A 17,964-nucleotide genomic window follows, 5' to 3' on the forward strand; every position below is an offset into this window, starting at 1 on the left:
GCCATTAGAGCATCTCCAATGGTCGGCTAGCGACCGGCTAGCCGATTCTTCGCGCTGGTCGATCGGCTAGCCGAACCATTGGTTCTGCATGATATGAGGATCGATCTCGGGGGATCGGATACTCTCCGTTCAGCGAGGCCCGGGCCGCGCCGAAGAAAGAAGACGGGGGAAGGCCAAAGCGATCGGCGAGTCATCCGCGGCCGGCTGGTGACGACACCCCTTTGAGCGGCGGAGGGAAGTGGACGGAGGATGAGTACACCCAGGGTGCCAGGGGGTGGTTGGAGGTGTGCGGCGATCCGCTGGTTGCGAACAACCAGCTGGTCATCAACATGTGGGCGAAGATCGGAGGCGTTGCCTATAGGAGGCAACGCCCGCACGGGAAGGACTTCGGCGGGGAGGAGGTCCGGAAGGGGTGGGAGCGCATCGGGGTCACGGTGGGCCGATTTTGCGAATTTGTAACGCCAACGCCCTCCGTCGGCTCAGAGTAGTGGGCGGAAATGAGGACGACGCCGGAGGATAGCCGAAATCGATTCACCCTTGGCGAGGAAGTATAAGGAGTTCACCTTCGAGAGTAGAAGCGGGGATCCCCCCTATCGCCCCGCAAGGTCCAGATCCTCCGCCCCAGTCCTCCGCCTCGAGTACACTCTACATTCGCGTAACCATACGCGAGATCAGATGTACAAGGTCTTCCAAGATTGGAGGACCGCCACTGACCCCACGGAGAAGATGTTTCTTCACTCGATGCTCGAGAGCATCCGTGTTGATTTGGAAATCGCGAGGGCACGGCTAGCGGGTTCGACGTGGGCTCGGATACCACGGGTGCGGCTGGCAGCGTGGCAGGTGACGGCGACGGCGACGGCGACGACGATGAGGAGTAGAGAGTGGCGGGGCTCGTGTGTGGAAGCCCTTTTTTTTAAAAAAAAATCATGTACTTTTTTTTATAAAATCTTTGTACTTTTTTTAATGGAATGGATTAATTTTTCCGTATATGTCTCGTAAATTTAATTCCGTATTTTAATCATAATTTTAATTCCGTAAATGTAGTATATTTTGAATTATTTTTATTGCGGTTGGCCTATGGCTGGCCTAAATCTAATGTGGCAGGTAGATTTTTTAGTGTTGCTGATGTGGCAGGAGAGAGAATGGCTAGCCTATTGCTGGCCTATGTACCATTGGAGATGCTCTAAGCGTGGGGGGCGGGGGTGGGCGGATGCGGACACAGGAGATCCGCGGCATTCCCGGAACGTCCATCGCGACGGCGGGCGGACGTCCGCCATTGTGGCATACCGACGGACGTCCCGATGCATTTTTAATTTTTTTAAAAAAAAACTCTATATATACGGCTCGTTGCAAACTCCATTTGTACAAGACCCCCGTTCGACTAGCGGCAAACTATATAGATTCAACGCATATGTATACTTTTAAAAAAAAAAAAAAATTGTTGCATTTTCCCCATATTCGTGTTTAAATTTTAATTCCGTAAATTGTTTAATTTGGTGAATTTGTGAATTTTTATTATTGTGGAAGTCCGACATGTCCTTGTGGATGTCCGCCACTGTGCAGTTGGATGTCCTTATGACGTAGCAGTGTTCTGGAAGGTCCTTATAACGTGGCAGAGAGTGCTTTTGAAAAGTCTGTCGGAAAGGACGATGGGACATCCGTCCCATTGGAGATGCTCTTGAACAGAACAAAACATACATTAAACTGCTCACGGATGGTGGTTGTATATTGCATATCATTTCCATGTAGATATTTATTTAAAAATAGAGTTATAACAATGTAATGTATTGGTAGTTGATGGAGGTATTAAATTGGAAGGTTATACTATACTACCCATCTTGTTAAGAAAAGAAAATCAAAACATAGAGACGTGTCACCTTTGCTGAGACGTGTTGATATTCTGCATGCTTCTATCTCTGCGACTAATCCCACTGGATCTCTACTTCATCCCCTTTTCATTTCCATTTTTATCAATTGTTTATGCTTCCATAGATTACCCCAATTCCAACACTAAGTACGCATATATTCCAACATTTATTTGTTGTCGCATTCTCGTCTTATTCTCGCTTCGTTTCGGTATTGCATTTTGTAAATTAGTGAGATTTGTACGAGATTTTGAAATTGAGGGTTCTACAAGGGGCTTTTACCATTCCCTACCTAGAAATACGATTGGAGAATGATATGATCATAATTACTCAATTTTCCTTCTCTTTTGCTTCCTTTTCGAATTCATTTTTTGTTTTCTCTCTATTGTAAGTTGGAGGATTGAGTTCGTGATTTTTCTGCTGATTGATTTTGTCATTTTTGCTCATACTCTCTCTACTCACAATGTCAATCATAATATTGGCAGATTGAATTTGAAATTGCATAGCAGAAGATGCAAGTGGAATGGAATTCTACTTGTTTGTGTATCCAGACATTTATACAGATCTTTACTGGCCAGCACTATGCCTTGCTGCCTGCTTTGTTTCTGTAGCATTACTTCTTTCATTTCTCCTAACTTTCCAGCATCTCCGCTGGTACACCAGACCTTCGGTTAGTCTCACCTTCAACGCCTTATCTTAATTGCTCTATTCTGTCACATTGAGGATACATTGTTTACTAGCATAGATTGAAATTTTTGGGATATCTCTAAACCTTTGATATATTTTTTTCATTTGAGTTAATTTTGCTTGATTCATGTCTCACTGAGAGTGTATTTTAATCTTTTTATGGCGTTTAGGGTGTTGAATTTCAGTAGAGGGAAGATTGATAAAGTAAATATACTTTGCTAGTCCATTGCTTATCCTTCACATACTCAATAATATGGAGTACTCCTCAAAAGTAAATGCCCCCCTAAGAATATAAAAATCATATTTCAAATTTGGTCAACAGAAGCTGCAGTATTGGATTTTTCAATGGGAAATATCTTGCATTAATCACAGTGTAATACTGTTATAACTATGGTGGTATGCCTTACTTGGATGTAATTAACCCTCACTAATTCGTCTTAGTTTTTCGTCAGGAGCAAAAATGGGTTGTTGCTGTTATCTTTATAGTGCCAGTGTACGCAACTCAATCAGTAAGTGTATTCTTGGTTATTTAGTCTTAGTATTAATATTATTGTTTGTGAAAAAATGAGCATATATACTGTGGCACTATTCAGCATAGCCTTTCATGAAAGGCATAACAAATTGGATTTGCAATACAAAAAATTGATTAAAGGATTAGTACTTTAATCCTTCCAAGATTATCCTACCACTGAAGTCACCTATGTAGTTTTCTTTTCATTTATCAGTAGGTGGCATCAAAATTGGGAGAACTAACATATTTTGTGAGAAAGGACATATATTGTGAGAAACGAGAACTATTTTCAGACATTCATGAATATCTATAGTTTCTTTGGCTATGGTGAAAGCAGCTCCTTGGTTCGAATTGAATCCCAAGAGGGGCAAGAATTCTATTTTCTTGAATATAGATAATCGAACTGCAAATTTAGTAACTTTATATGTTAAGTGCAATTTCTCACGTTCTCACACCACAGTAGTTTTCATGACAGCCCAACAGTATATAGTTATATATATTATGTACTATAACATGAGGATGCGTCCTATTGTTTACTTATGATAGTTTGATAAATGATCTTTCTTTTCCAGATTTTGTCCTTGTGGAATGCAAACTTGTCCTTTGCTTGTGATATATTGAGAAATTGCTATGAAGCATTTGCTCTTTATGCATTTGGGAGCTACTTGGTTGCGTGCCTCGGTAAGGGATGCATATTCGGATGGCTGTAGATGTGAAAGATTCAGATAGGCTATTTTTCATCCTTCTTTTGTTTACTACTATTTATTTTTCATCTTAGAATTCTAATTTTCCAACAATTGTTATTTGGCACTTACATTAAAACAAAAGGAAGATTTCGTTTTCATACATATCAATTAAAAAAACTTCCATTTATTCATCTCAATGAAGAAAACTTACAGAATGCCTATTAGATTCATTTTGGCTGTATCAGGATTATATGTCTTAAATTTGTTCACATGGAAATAACATTTGATAGGCGGTGAACTGCAAGTCATGGAGATTCTTGAAGATGAAGCAAAGAAGCAACTTAGCAAGCCATTGCTCGAAAACGAAAAGAGTTCACAACTACAACACGGGACATTTTGCAACTTTATCTTTCATCCATGCTTGCTTGGAAAGGAGTTGTTCTCTATAATAAGATTTGGTTTAGTACAATATGTAAATTCCCATGCTTATCCTTATCGCAGTTATGGTTCTTTTACTTGAAACATGCTTATGGTATTGGACACTTGACAGATGATTTTGAAGACTTTTTGCGCACTCTTAGCACTTCTCCTTGAGCTATGTGGAGTGTATGGTGACGGAGAATTTAAGTGGAACTGTGGGTATGTTTTATGTTTTTAAACCTGTTAACGAAGCGAATAGTTTTGGCCACTTATTAACACAATTTGTTTTATACTATCAGGTACCCATATATAACAACCGTTTTGAATTTTAGCCAGATGTGGGCCTTGTATTGCCTCATCCAGTTTTACAATGTAACACACGGAAAACTCCAACCCATAAAACCACTTGCGAAGTTTATAAGCTTCAAGGCTATTGTATTTGCAACATGGTGGCAAGGTGTTGGCATTGTCCTGTTGTGCAATTTTGGTGCTCTGCCAAAGGAGAAAAAGTTTAAATCCGGGCTGCAGGATTTTATGATTTGCACAGAGGTGAGCACCATGGAAATTCATGCTCATGCATCTTAGTAACTGCCTGTGCTACTTCAACAACGTTTTAGCATTTCTTAAATACAATGTTCATTGCTTTTTTGTAACATTTTTCAGTAAATAGAGCTTCTGTTCCTTTTTTCTCTTTGACAGATGGCAATTGCAGCTGTAGCTCACATATTTGTCTTCTCAGCAAAACCCTATCATTTTGTACCGGCATCAGGCTATGGGAAGGTTACCACCGAAGATACAACTGCTGTAGTTGAGATACATGAAGGTGATAAAGAAGAAGAGTCAGTTGTCGAGAAAACAGAAACCAAGGTCGAGGCACACGGAACAAATATAACAGAAAGCGTTCAGGATATTGTCGTTGAAGGAGGCCATAAGGTCAGGTTTTCCATTACCCATTCAATTCATGAATCATGAAACATTTACATAGGCGAAGTTCGTCTGTTTGCAAACATAGATGTTGATGAAGGTTGTCAATTTTGAGACGCAGGTTGTGAAGGATGTCGTGTTGACTATCAGCCAGGCAATTGAGCCAGTGCATGATGGGATGACGAAGATCCAGGAGACGTTCCATCATATCTCAGTGTCGTCACCATCATCACCATCAGGTAGTAAAGATGAGCTGCCGCTGGTGAGAGAACACTACAAGAATATCATAAAGGAACCAGACTGAGCAAACGTAAGTACTGTCTACAGATATCCCATGTTAATACAACTATTGTCTGTTTAGATCAATGCCGGAAAAGCCCTCTTCTTAGCAATGAACATCATTTGGTTTGGATGGGTTGCATGCAGTTTAGTGTGGAACTCAACTTTAAGGTTTACATTGTACCTGTTACACGAAATAAATTTTATTCATTAATTAGAAATTAATAAATTACTCCTTCCTTTCCCTTGTCACCAATTTCCTTTTTCGTTCGTCCCCTCACTAATTGACACTCTTACTCTTTACTACTTTTGGCAATGAACCTTACATTCAATAACTCATCATATTCACATTTTATTATAAACTTAATATATAAAAATAGGATGCACGTTCCACATTTTTTTTCACCCACTTTCCATTATATTTCTTAAAATCCATGTCAAGTCAATGGCTTCAATTAATAAGGGACGGAGAGTGCACCAAGTTTTCTTCTCTCAGATTTAGTAGCGCGATCATGTGGTACAACTTCCAGTGGTGTTTTTTCTTCTAATGAAAGCCTTATGCTAATAGGCAAAGTTTTATTTATAGTAGGAAGCTTTTGAATGTGAAAATAAAAGAACCACAGGATCTCATGGAAAAGTTAGATTAGCAGCGCCGAAGTCGATCGTTAAAGTTATTTCTAGACAAGTTCCAGGATCATCCAAGTATGGTTATACTTATTACTCCATCTGTCCGTCATTAGAAGTCTCATTTAAGTTTGACACAGATTTTAAGAAAGGTAAAAGATAGTGGATGAGAAAAGACAATGTAATACTTCCTCAGCCCGCAATTAGGAATGCCATTTAAGTTTGGCATGAGTTTTAAGAAATAATATAAAGAAAATTGGATGGAAAAGATTGTGGAATGTGAGACTCATTTTTATATATTAGTTTTGCTATAAAATGAGAGTGAAATGAGTTAGTGGAACGTGAGGTTTACTAGTAGAAGTAAACTGAGACTCCTAATGACGAACGGACTAACTAACTGAAGTAGTTAATCGGGATTCCTAATGGCGGACGGAGGAGATATCAGTTTTATAACAGAATGTGAGTGGAATGAGTTAGTGGAAAGTGTGGTGTACCTACCATCAATAGTAAAAGTGAACCTGAACTCCTAATGGCGAACGGACTAAAATGGTAAACTGTGACTCCTAATGACGGACGAAGAGATTACCAAAGAGTCTTATTTTATACTTAGTAAATTTTTATTTGTTTATTTTATTTATTTTACATATTTAATATACAGAAAATAGGATAACTAGGTCGTGTTAAAATGCTAACTAATTTCCAATCTAAAATCTCAATTTTGTATGTTAAACAACATAAAAGTCGCGTTAAGAATATTGATATACTTATATCTTTATGTTGATATTTAAATTTACACACTATATTGATAAAATTTTGTCTTTGAGCAAATAATAATAATACACTATATTGAAGTTCGTAATGAATTGGGAATTAGTTAGCACTTGATCACGCCCTAGACCTTAGGATAACATATAGCATATCATAATTATTTAGGGCTAATAACTTAAAAATACATTATCTTTTGGTCAACTCAGGTTTTTATATAAACTTTAAATATTATGAGAAAATACACTAATTTTTTATTTTTAGTCAATTCAGATCTTTACCATAATTTTAAAAATGATGAAAAAATACACTAATATTTTACTTGCAATACTATCTTCGTCCACTAAAAATAGATATACTTGTATATGACACGAGTTTTGATTGGAAGTAATAGATAGAGAGAAAAAGAGAAAAAGAGTAAAAGAGAAGAAAAAAAGTAAAATAAGTATTGTTAGTGAATTGTAGGGTCTACATCATTGTAGTAGTGTTAGTGAATTAATTAATCATGTGTGTACTTATATGATGGAAGTTTTCAAAATAAAAATATAACTCAACTATAAGAGCATCCACAGTGGCTTTATGTCAGCCATAGGCCAGCCACTCTCTCTCCCTGCCACGTCAGCAGAACTAAAAATTCACCTGCCACATCAGATTTAGGCCAGCCATAGACCAACCGCAACAAAAATAATTCAAAAAATACTACATTTACGGAATTAAAATTACGATTAAATTACGGAATTAAATTTACGACACATATACGGGAAAATTAATTCATTTCATTAAAAAAAAAGTACAAAGATTAAAAAAAATACATGATTTTTTTAAAAAATAAAGGGCTTCCACACACGAGCCCCGCCTACTCTTTACTCCTCGTCGCCGTCGCCGCCTCCACCCGGGGTATCTGAGCCCACGTCGGAACCCCCCACCAGTGCCCTCGAGGCATTCAAATCCACCCGCATGTTCTCGAGCATCAAGTGGAGAAACATCTTCTCCGTGGGGTCAGTTGCTGCCTTCTACTCTTGGAAGACCTTGTACATACGTTCCTCCGTTTTTTTACGCGAGAATAAGGTGTACTCGCGTGGGGGGGGTGCCGAGATGACCTCCTGAGGCGATAGGGGGGATCCTCCCCTCGCTACCCGTTGCGCCCGCTTTTATCCAACCAGGCGAGGGCGACGAGCAAAGGATGGAGGGGACCGAAACTCTTCAGCATCCGGTGGGAGGTCGTGGGATCCGCCGCTGCTGCCCATTGTAGTCGCCGGAATAGTTCAGCCTCGCTTCTTCGGCCACCCAGCGTCGCACCCCGCCCGGAACTTCTCGGAGTCCTTCAGCAACACATAGCATTTCCCAGAAGTTGAAATTCTTATACTTCCCCGCCAAGGGGAACCGACTCTCCGCTATCCTCCGGGTGTCATCCTCATTCCGCCCACTAATGAGCCGACGGAGGGCGTTGGCGTACAACCCCGAAAAACGGCCGACCGCGGCCCCGATGCGCTCCCACCCCTTCCGACACTCCTCCCCGCTGTAGTCCTTCCCGTGCGGCGGTTCCTCCCGCAGGCAGCTCTAATCTTCGCCACATGTTGACGACCCGCCTGGTTGTTCGCAACCGGGGGCCGGATCGTCGCACACCGTCAACCACACCTTGGCCACCCCCGGCATACTCATCCTCCGTCCACTTCTTCCGGGTGGGGGTGTCGTCAACATCGGGCTGCGACGACTCGCCGACCGCCTTGGCCTTCCCCGCGTCTTCTTCTTCTTCGGCGCGGCCCGCCCCGCTGGAACGGGAGTGTCCGGATCCCCGAGATCGATCCCCATGTCATGCAATGACAAAAGATCATCGCCAGTGAACTGCGTCTCCACTTGGATCGACGTGTGAGATGAAGCCGTCAAAAGATCCAGAGAGGGACGATAGACCATGTCCCCCCCGGTGACCCCTGCATCCCGGGATGCATCCCTCCCTGCGCAGACGGGCATCATCCCCATCATCCGATGCATCATCTGCTGCCGTCGCATTTGGGGCATACCTCTCCACCCCTGCCCGTCGCCCGGCATCCCCCATGGCATCCTCCCTGGTTCCCCCCCTCCCCCCCGCACTCCAGCCCATCATCCCCATCAACCGATTCCAAGGGACGTTAAATCCTCGGGCCCATCTCGCCCGCTCATCTCGGCCCCATCCAGATCCCACGGGTATCGTGGGAGTCTAAGATCCACTCGTAGGCTGGACTGGACTCGTTGTTGTGATCCATCGCTCGATGATGCTCTTGTACAAAAATTTAGAGAGAGGGAAAACTCGTTAAAACAAGTGGTGCAAATGAAAATGAAATTAAAATCGCGTCTATATAGGTTTTCAAAAAATTTTAAAAAATAAACGAAATAGGGCGCTGGCCGATCGGCACACCACAATGGCGGCCAGCGCATCGGTCAGCCCACGTCGATTTTCTCGCCGATTTCAGGCTGGCCGCTTGCAATGGTTAGGCTAGCCGACCGGCTAGCGACGCGAATCGGCTAGCAACCAGCTAGCCGGCATTGTGGATGCTCTAACAGTACGGAAGGAATAATATTACAAATTTAATTCCCAAAAGATTAAGGTTTACACAATTTACCGGAAAATAAGGTTTCCCGAACTCGAGTCAAACTAATTTTTAAGATTATATCAAAACTTTCATGTGAAACAAAAATATGATTATGCTTCATTTTTTAACTTTAACTCAAAATAAAACAAAATACTAGTAGTATATATTGTGCATTTGTGCTTCACTTTTTTAATAATATATGTATTTACAAACATTGTATATTATGTGTCCTAAACAAAATACTATAAACATGCATTTTTTAATAAACATGCATTTTTAATAATATATGTATTTACAGAAACAAAAAATAGGGGTGGGGATCCTGCTGTGCAAGTTTGCACAGCAGACCGTGATGTTGCTCACATAACAATAAAATAATATTCCATTTGTCCAATTAGAAATGAAACGTTTTCCTTTTTTAGTTTATTCCATTAAAAATGAAACGTTTCTAAAATTGAAAACAATATTCTCTCTCCTTTTTCTTCTTTCTTACTTTACTCTCTCTTCATTAACTCACAAAACAACACCATCTAAAATCTTGTGCCGAAAAACAAATGTTGCATATTTAATGGGACGGAAGGAGCATATATTTACTTAATTTATTTGATTTATTTGATTTGATTATTTAATTTGATTATTTTATTCACATGGGTGTAACAGGGGCTGTTGTGCAGGCTGTTGTGCAGTTTGCACAGCAGAGGATCCCCACCCGAAAATGAGACGGTATACCTTTTCATTCTCCAATTTGACTCATCCATAGTATGAATAGTAACGAATAACATATCAAAATAGTATTTTACTAACATTTTACTAACTCTTATAGAGGTAAAGGAGAGGAGAAGAATCATTTTATAAATAGTAGTACATAGCTATTTTCTCTTTAAAGGTTGATTCGAGCCTCTGTGATCTCATGGCCCCAGCTCTGGCTTGACCGCATCCATCATTTTTTTACCCGTTGTAGCTCCTTCCCTTCATAGAACAGATCTCGAACGCGATTCTGCTGAACCCTGGGTTCGTCTCATTAAATCTGCGCATATAATATTTCATTCCATGTATCGGGAATACCAGGTAAGCACCAGTGCAAGCAATCCTGCGCACCGGCTGTGGCTTTAATGCTGTACCGGGATATATGGCCCTCGTCTCTCAACTCGGACAAAGCAGTAATGTCAAGAAGCTTAACACCCGTTCCCTTCACCGCGTGTGCAGCCACAGGATCACTAGAGTCGTCTTTTAGAACTTCTTTTCCACCGGAAAGTGGCGTGGTATTATCACATGTACCTCCGGTGTCCCAGTCCCCGTTGAAAAAATGCCTGGGCGATAGAGACCGTAAAAATGCTTTCAAACCTGGAAACAACGGGAGCTGTGAATCAACCCATTTCACAATACTGTGAATGGTCAAATTTTTGGCACCCCCGATATCTGCAATCTTCTTATTAGTGTTAGGGACACCGTTAACGTACATGACCCATCTATTTGCACTAAGTTTTCCCCTGTTCCAGTGGTGTCCTGTATTCAGGACAAGTACATCAAATTTATGAAGATATTGCCGTAAAAATGCAGGGGGGCGATCCAGGTGCATGGCAAAATCGACAGGGTTCGACCCTTTAATAGGTTCCAAATCACAGAGACTAGCTGACCAATAGTAAAGGATGGTTGTGTTTGTAATGGGGAACCGATAAGCCCATCCATCTGGTCTTACAGCATGACGAGCCTTAACAAGACCAAACTCACGCCCAACGTCAAGCACATCAGCTCTTTCTTCCCCAACTGTTACCATGCACATGAGAGACTGGAACTGTTGTCGACCCAGTGAATCCCCAATGAAAGCTAAAGTTTTATCCTGCATTCTGCAAGCAATAGAAGTGCTAGAATTTACACAATGACATGGCAATGAAAAACCTCTGTGGTTGGAGCTGAAAACGCATATCAATATATATTTACAGACAAACGTAAAGCACCCAACACTTCTAGCTAAACAGAGCTGCACTGCTAACATGTGCAATTCAAATCTTTTCAGAAATTTTCACAGCTCGCCAATATTGTCACTGAGTAACGAGTTAGAGATGAATGAGCCAAGAGAAGTAAATTCTAAAAAGCAGACTCAGGCAGTTTAAGTTTCAGCAAACAAATGAATGAGTTTTTTCAGTCGCTAATACTTACCTCTGCAAGAACTTGGGTCCTGTGAAATCTTTCATTTTGCAATTTTGGGGTTGCCAACGAAGCTTTTCATACTCAAAATCCATGCGTTGTGTTAGGCGACAAGCCCACATAGGTGACAACCATTGCTTACAACCAAATCCAGAATACAACGGACGATTATCATCAATAACCCATTTACCTTTGGCATAATTACAACCTAAAATGATTAAGATGGGTTAGCTAAAATGAAAACAACATTCTTTATGTCATGACATGAGATACCCATCCAGCATATGATATCTAAAATAAGATTGTTACAGGTGAAGGGAGAAAGCACAATAGGCCAATTGAACTTAGAACCAAGGGACAGTTCAAGAAATATATTAAGTTGAAAATTTACTCTTGATTACTCCCCCTGTCCCAACTAAGTTGAGTCAAGACTTTTGGGCATGGAGATTTAGAAATTGTGTTGAAAAGTAGAAGAGATGAATAAAGTAGGAAAGATAAGAGAGAGTAAAGTAGGTGATGGAATAAAGTAAGAGTGATTGGATATTTAGTTTTTTGTCATAAAATGAAATGACTCAACTTAGTTGGAAAGGAGGGGAGTATATTTTGTCTTTTACCACTTTTCGTTTACTTTGCAGGAATGCCTACTCTATTCCAAAGAACAATCACTCTTATACTATCTATACAAAAAAAAATTGGTGTCTCCTATAGCCTCTTTCTTTGATTGCATACACTCCAAACAGACAAGCTTGATGAGATGTTTCATAATCGTATTTTACCTTTATTTCCAATAGTAGCTGACGAGTTTTCTGTTCGCTTTCCTTTGACAAATGACTTTACAGAAGGAGAGTTCTCTGGAACAATCTCTGATTCTCTTGATTTACTTTTTCCTCCTGGTGGTTTTTCAGATCCAGTTCCTTTCAGAACACTCGGAGAACTCTCTGCAGATAAAAAGTTACCAAGAACTAAGTTTTAAGGAATCAGATCACAAAGGAAACTTGTGCTTGTATGAAACAATATGAACAGAAACAAGTGCTTGCATAACAGATTTGTGAATAAGAAACTACATATATACAGATGCTAACGAAAAAGTGCACATGTTGATCTTATTTTCTACCAATAAAATGAGAGAAGGGATTACAACGATGAGAAAGAAACACACTTGAAACTTAGCGTACGAAAGAGTTGGTTACACTGGATGTCCCAGATAGAAAACAGCACCAAAAAGATGTTGAAAGAATTAAAATTTAATAGTACAACTCTAATCTCCTTTCTAGTAGTCCATGATAGAAATGCCAATTATTGTAATAGCTGAACCAGATGAAAGACTATACAGACCTTCTTCATTGGTATTTTTACTATTACTAATATCTTCTCCCTCGCCTTTTAGTTCTATCCCACCGGATGAAGCAAATGATTCAACTTGTTCCAATGTTGTCTGTGCTGAAATGTTGGTACCCTTGAAAATTTCACCTGAATGTACCATCTATAACAGTCAAGGGGAATACAGAATTAAAATAGTTTCATCACTTGTGCAATATTTTCAGATCTTTCTGATTTCTGAAGTCTTGACATGGATAAAATTCGACAAAAAGGAGCACCATAACTATTCAAAAGAACAAAGTGAAGCATAAACTCACTACTATGCATATAGAGAAGATTGGAAACATAGAGAAAGAAAATCATTGCAAATATTTTAAATGTTACACCTGGAAAATCTAGCAGCACAATTCGAATACAGAATTAGTCACTTGGATCACAGTGTCCGAAGGAGCACAAGACTAGCACTCTAGCAGTGATCATTTTCCCTCCATTGAATTATTTCATTTGCATTCAAAAGTACAATTCACATTCATCTTCGCGCTCCAAAAATCTTTGAGATAGTAACTTCTTTTCTTGTTGGCAAACACAGGCCACATGGATCAAGTAATCCAACATATAGAGTGGGCAGAAACAGGTAAAGGTAAATTTGGAGACAATGTGAAGTGAAGTGGACGATATCAGCTACTTACTATTCTTTTCCAGATTTGCTTGAATAGAGACCACAAAATTAAATATCATGTGACATGTACATACTTATAGCACATTTCCATACTCTGTACCGACACATAGAAAGCAAAAAACATGCGACCCGGTGATGGGATGAAAACGGTGAGAACTGAGCTCTTTGTCCATGCCAATACAAGCACAACTAAAAGCGGTGATGGGATGAAAAATATAGTAGCAGCATACCCAGATCCGGTGGCAGGACGCGACCCGGAGATGGCATGAAAGCGGTGAGAACTGAGCTCTTTGTCCATGCCAATACAAGCACAGTCGTGCAGACTAAACCAATGAGGATGAGGGAGACCTGTGGGATCTTTAGTCCTTGTATGCCTTGTTTCATCCTTAATAGCAGCTCTAAGCAATCAGATTTAGACTCATCCGATCATCAGGATCGCAAATCCCATGATAACAGAAATATAGGTACTGCAAAATATGAAATGTAAAAAAAAATTCAGCGTGAATTGTACGTTGCAAACGCACAGGCTAATGACTAATTATATGTTTGTTCATAGAATTTCATCTCTAGATAGTTATCTACCCTTTAACGTGCTTAATGCTACACCTCATAACCGATGAATGGCATACAATTTGTTACAATTAAGTAACTGAACTCTCTATTGTATCACACGATTTCCGATTAAGAGTTCAGTTTACTTATTTGTAGCTCAATTGAGTTCATCATCCTTTTTTTTTTTTTTTCTGGAACCAACAATTATTCTCAAATTAACTAATAACCTAACAACAGATCTCGATTATCGAGTACTAGAAGTATGAATAGCAGAAAAGCTTCAATTCTTTATTCGAGTTCAATTCACCATTCCCAAAAATGCCAAACGTAAGATGCAAACGACAACTGCCAACTCATCCAATTTCACATCACAGCCAAAACAGTAAACACAGTTCATCGCACTCTACAAAAATCATAAACAGTGCAATAAACTACACATCGCAAACACAAACCGAGATCGATCAAAAACAGAAACTGAAGCCACCGATCCAGCAATGTTTACCAGGAATCAGAAGGCGTGGATCTTTACGGGATGCAACCCGAATTCAGTGAAAATTGCGCGTCTTCTTCACGAAAGAATGTTCATCAAATTGCGCAGAGAGAGAGAGATGATGGAGGGAGACGAGGAGGAAATCAGAGGCGATGATTTAAATCAAAGCGATAATAATTTATAGAATCAGAAGAACTAAGACAAGATTAAGCCTTAATTATATAATTAATTTACTGTTACTGCAGATTGTTATAATGATGGGGAAGAATAATAAATCATGGAGTGGAGACCATTGTATTCTTCATGTCTAATGTTAATGATTGATAAGTCAGGCACTAATCCGCCCGTAAATAACTAAATTTCAAAATTATAAATTACTACTCTTTATTTAATCAAGGACTGCACGTGGACCTCCCCCGTAATAAATGGCACACTTAGCAATTGCACTCAATCTTTAGAAATGTTATTTTGTGTGTGAATTGAAAAAAAAATTAATACTACCTCTTTTCATAAAATTAGACTAATTCTAAATATGAAAAGTTTTAAACAAATATTAATCCTACACAACATTCTAACGTGGACTTCACAATCTATTAACACTACTTTCACCACTTTTTCCTTTTTCCTCTCTTATTTTGCCAATTGCACATTAAAACTCGTCTCATTTATAACTTTGATTATTTTTTATGGACAGATGTGGTATATTTATTTTGATGTGGAAGTGAACTTTTTTCATATAAGGAATGTGATTTCTTTTGTAAGACAAACTGAAAAAGAAAAGGATGAAGAGAGTATCATCTAGAAAATAGAATTGAGTAATTTCAATTCCCATCGTGCCACTATAAAAGAATAGTTTCTTTTTTGACATTGTTTTATGAAAAAGATAGTACTCTCTTCGTCTCAAGGAAGATGACTCTTTCCTTGGGCGGCACATGAATTTATGCGTCTTCATTTTGTGTATGATGGGGACAGAGTAAAGTAAGAGAGAGAATAAAGTAGAGAGAAGGGTGTTTCTATTTTTAGCAATTGGTCATTTTGATTGGAACAGACTAAAAAGAAAAGTGGATCATCTTCAATGAGATAAAGAGAATAATAAATAATTAAAATAGAGGAAGACTCCCTCAATTTTATTTAATATGACAATTTTTTTTACTGTCCCAATTAAAATATTCATTACTAAAAATAAAAACACTCTTCTTCATATTTTATTTTATCTCCCATGCTTTATTCTCTCCATATTTAAAATAAAGTTGATGGATAGAGAGATATTCGAAAATTAGGATGTTTCCACAAAATAGTCTATGCATTAAATGCCATCAGCCCATCAAGCCCAACTCATCGCGTACCTTTTGACGGTTTGCACCGAAAACCAGAGTTGGGTCAGCCGACATCTTTTTTTTAATGAAAACTATAAATTTAATATTAAAAAAAATAATAGTACAGTATTTTTAAGTGTTAAGTATTGTTAATTGAGAATAAATTTTATCTTATTCAAGAAAAAAAAATTAAAATACAAAATTTCTAATTTTAAAGGACTGATCGGCAAATGGAAATAATTTACTCCCTCCGTTCTATTTTAAGAGTCTCGGTTGAGTTTGACACGAGTATTTAGAAATGTAAAGGAAAGTTGGTGAAAAAAGATAGTGAAATGTGGGTCCTACTATTATATATTAGTTTTATAATAAAATGTGAGTGAAAAAAGGTTAGTGGAATGTGAGGCCTAATACTATTTATGGAATATTCCAACCGGGACTCCTAAAGTGAGACACCAAAAATGATAAATCCGGACTCCTAAAGTGGAACGAAGAGAGTATACTTTTAGGGACAGATTAAAAATAGTTATTTGAATTTCTAAGTTCGGTCAAATTCGGATGAATAAATTAAAATTTGAAAAAGAAATAGCTATTCCCATCTATATATATAAAATGATGTTTTTGATAATGTTTAAAACGGTAGTACTCCATCCGTCCCATTATATATGACACATTTTCTTTAGACACGTGTTTTAGGTAGTGGTATTTAGTTATTAATTGACGAGAAAATAAAGTAGGAGAGAAAAAAGGTAAAAAGAAAAGGTAGGAGAGATGACATAGTAAGAAAGATTAAAAATTTTTGTCATAAAAGGAAATTTGTCACTTACAATGAGACAGCCAAAAAGAAATACGCCTCCATGACAGATGGAGTATTATTTAATTAGAATAAATAAATAAGAAAAAAATGTATTTCAATGAAACAAAGTCATTTCGAACAAAAATATGTTAGTATATAAATGAGACATTTAAATAATTTGAAATTTTGTGTTTTAATAATATGTTTCCAATTTTCAGGTCATAATTTGACCAAAGATTTGAACTTGTTTTGTTTCTTATACATTTCAATAGGAATACGTAAAAACAACCATTAAATATAAAAACAAAATATCATTATGATAAAATAATCTGTTTTATTCCGTAGAACATAAAATCAGAATTTTTACAATATTCAATCACTCGAAATGTGAAGTATACAAAACTCTAACAATACTCTCTCTATCTTTCTTATTAAACGGGTCCAATAGTGTTGAAGTATTTCTTTGGGCACGAAGTTTAGCAAATAAAGTATGAGAGAAAATAAAGTAAGAAAAGATAAGAGATGAATAAAGTAGGAGAAAATAAAGTAAAAGATATGAAGTGTGTTTAATAGAGTAAAAGAGATGAAGAGTGTTGTATTTTACCTCAAATAAAAAAATAACTCAAGCGTAATGAGACAACTTAAAAAGAAATATGATCCAACAGTAACAGAACAAAGAGAGTAGACCAATACAATCACGTTAAAAGTATACCGAACGAGGGGTGGTGCTCATATAAGGTATGTTGAAATCATTTCCCCTACAACTAATAGCATCCACAACGATGAGAAAAAAACTCTTGGCCTCATCTCGGCGAGACGAGATGCGCAGGAGACACATTGGAAGCATCTCCTTCAAGAGGAAGGAGAAGGTGAGCCAGCGAGACATGCCCCCCCACGTGGCATTATATAAGTGGAAGACCTCGTATCCGCCTTAAAAAAAATGCACCCGTTTGAAAAAAGAAAGAACTTTTGGGTGGTGATCGTTTCAAAATTAAATTTTTAAATGGGAATTAATTACAAAAAATATAAATTATCTCACTTTCCCAAATATAACCGTCATACTATTGTTTTTTCAATTTTTCATCCCCCAATTCATTCTAAAATCATCTATAAATACCTCATTCATCACATAATTTTTTTTACACAAAAAAAACTCTTGTCTCACTCAATTTTCTTTCTAATTTCTATTCTCAATTCAAGTATGATATAAGATGAGGAATTAGCTAGGTTCATTGCCTTAGTGTAGTAAAGAGTATTATGACAACCTTGTAATGTGATGCTACATTCATTGTGATCGGGAGGAGGCACTCAAAGACTCGTTCATGATTAATTTTC

At 38.3% G+C, this 17,964-nt stretch overlaps 2 protein-coding genes across 8 annotated transcripts; one reads left to right on the forward strand and one right to left on the reverse strand.

The window, feature by feature from the left end:
* The first annotated feature begins 1,867 nt into the window (after nt 1-1,867).
* LOC125211730 (protein LAZ1 homolog 2) lies at nt 1,868-5,624 on the forward strand. 6 transcript variants are annotated; one of them, XM_048111637.1, is made up of 9 exons: nt 1,868-2,014; nt 2,351-2,535; nt 2,994-3,061; nt 3,636-3,744; nt 4,040-4,221; nt 4,300-4,388; nt 4,469-4,718; nt 4,869-5,102; nt 5,215-5,624. In XM_048111637.1, the coding sequence occupies exons 1-9, from the start codon at nt 1,905-1,907 to the stop codon at nt 5,395-5,397; spliced, it is 1,410 nt and encodes a 469-aa protein (XP_047967594.1). In that variant the 5' UTR covers nt 1,868-1,904; the 3' UTR covers nt 5,398-5,624. The 6 variants fall into 6 exon arrangements, with proteins under 6 accessions (XP_047967594.1, XP_047967599.1, XP_047967596.1 ...); XM_048111639.1 differs by having other exon boundaries at nt 1,873-2,014; nt 3,005-3,061; XM_048111640.1 differs by having other exon boundaries at nt 1,964-2,076; nt 3,005-3,061.
* A 4,488-nt stretch (nt 5,625-10,112) lies between these two features.
* LOC125216858 (protein trichome birefringence-like 16) lies at nt 10,113-14,763 on the reverse strand. Of its 2 annotated transcripts, XM_048118630.1 has the most exons (6): nt 14,533-14,763; nt 13,709-13,945; nt 12,815-12,949; nt 12,256-12,417; nt 11,492-11,687; nt 10,113-11,178 (listed from the first exon to the last, which is right to left on the reverse strand). In XM_048118630.1, exons 2-6 carry the CDS (start codon nt 13,860-13,862, stop codon nt 10,353-10,355), a joined length of 1,473 nt encoding a protein of 490 aa, XP_047974587.1. In that variant the 5' UTR covers nt 13,863-13,945; nt 14,533-14,763; the 3' UTR covers nt 10,113-10,352. The 2 variants fall into 2 exon arrangements, with proteins under 2 accessions (XP_047974587.1, XP_047974588.1); XM_048118631.1 differs by lacking the exon at nt 14,533-14,763 and having other exon boundaries at nt 12,815-12,962; nt 13,709-13,837.
* Nucleotides 14,764-17,964: the final 3,201 nt, after the last annotated feature.

The sequence above is a fragment of the Salvia hispanica genome, chromosome 3, assembly GCF_023119035.1.
Source record: "Salvia hispanica cultivar TCC Black 2014 chromosome 3, UniMelb_Shisp_WGS_1.0, whole genome shotgun sequence".
Lineage (NCBI taxonomy): Eukaryota > Viridiplantae > Streptophyta > Magnoliopsida > Lamiales > Lamiaceae > Salvia > Salvia hispanica.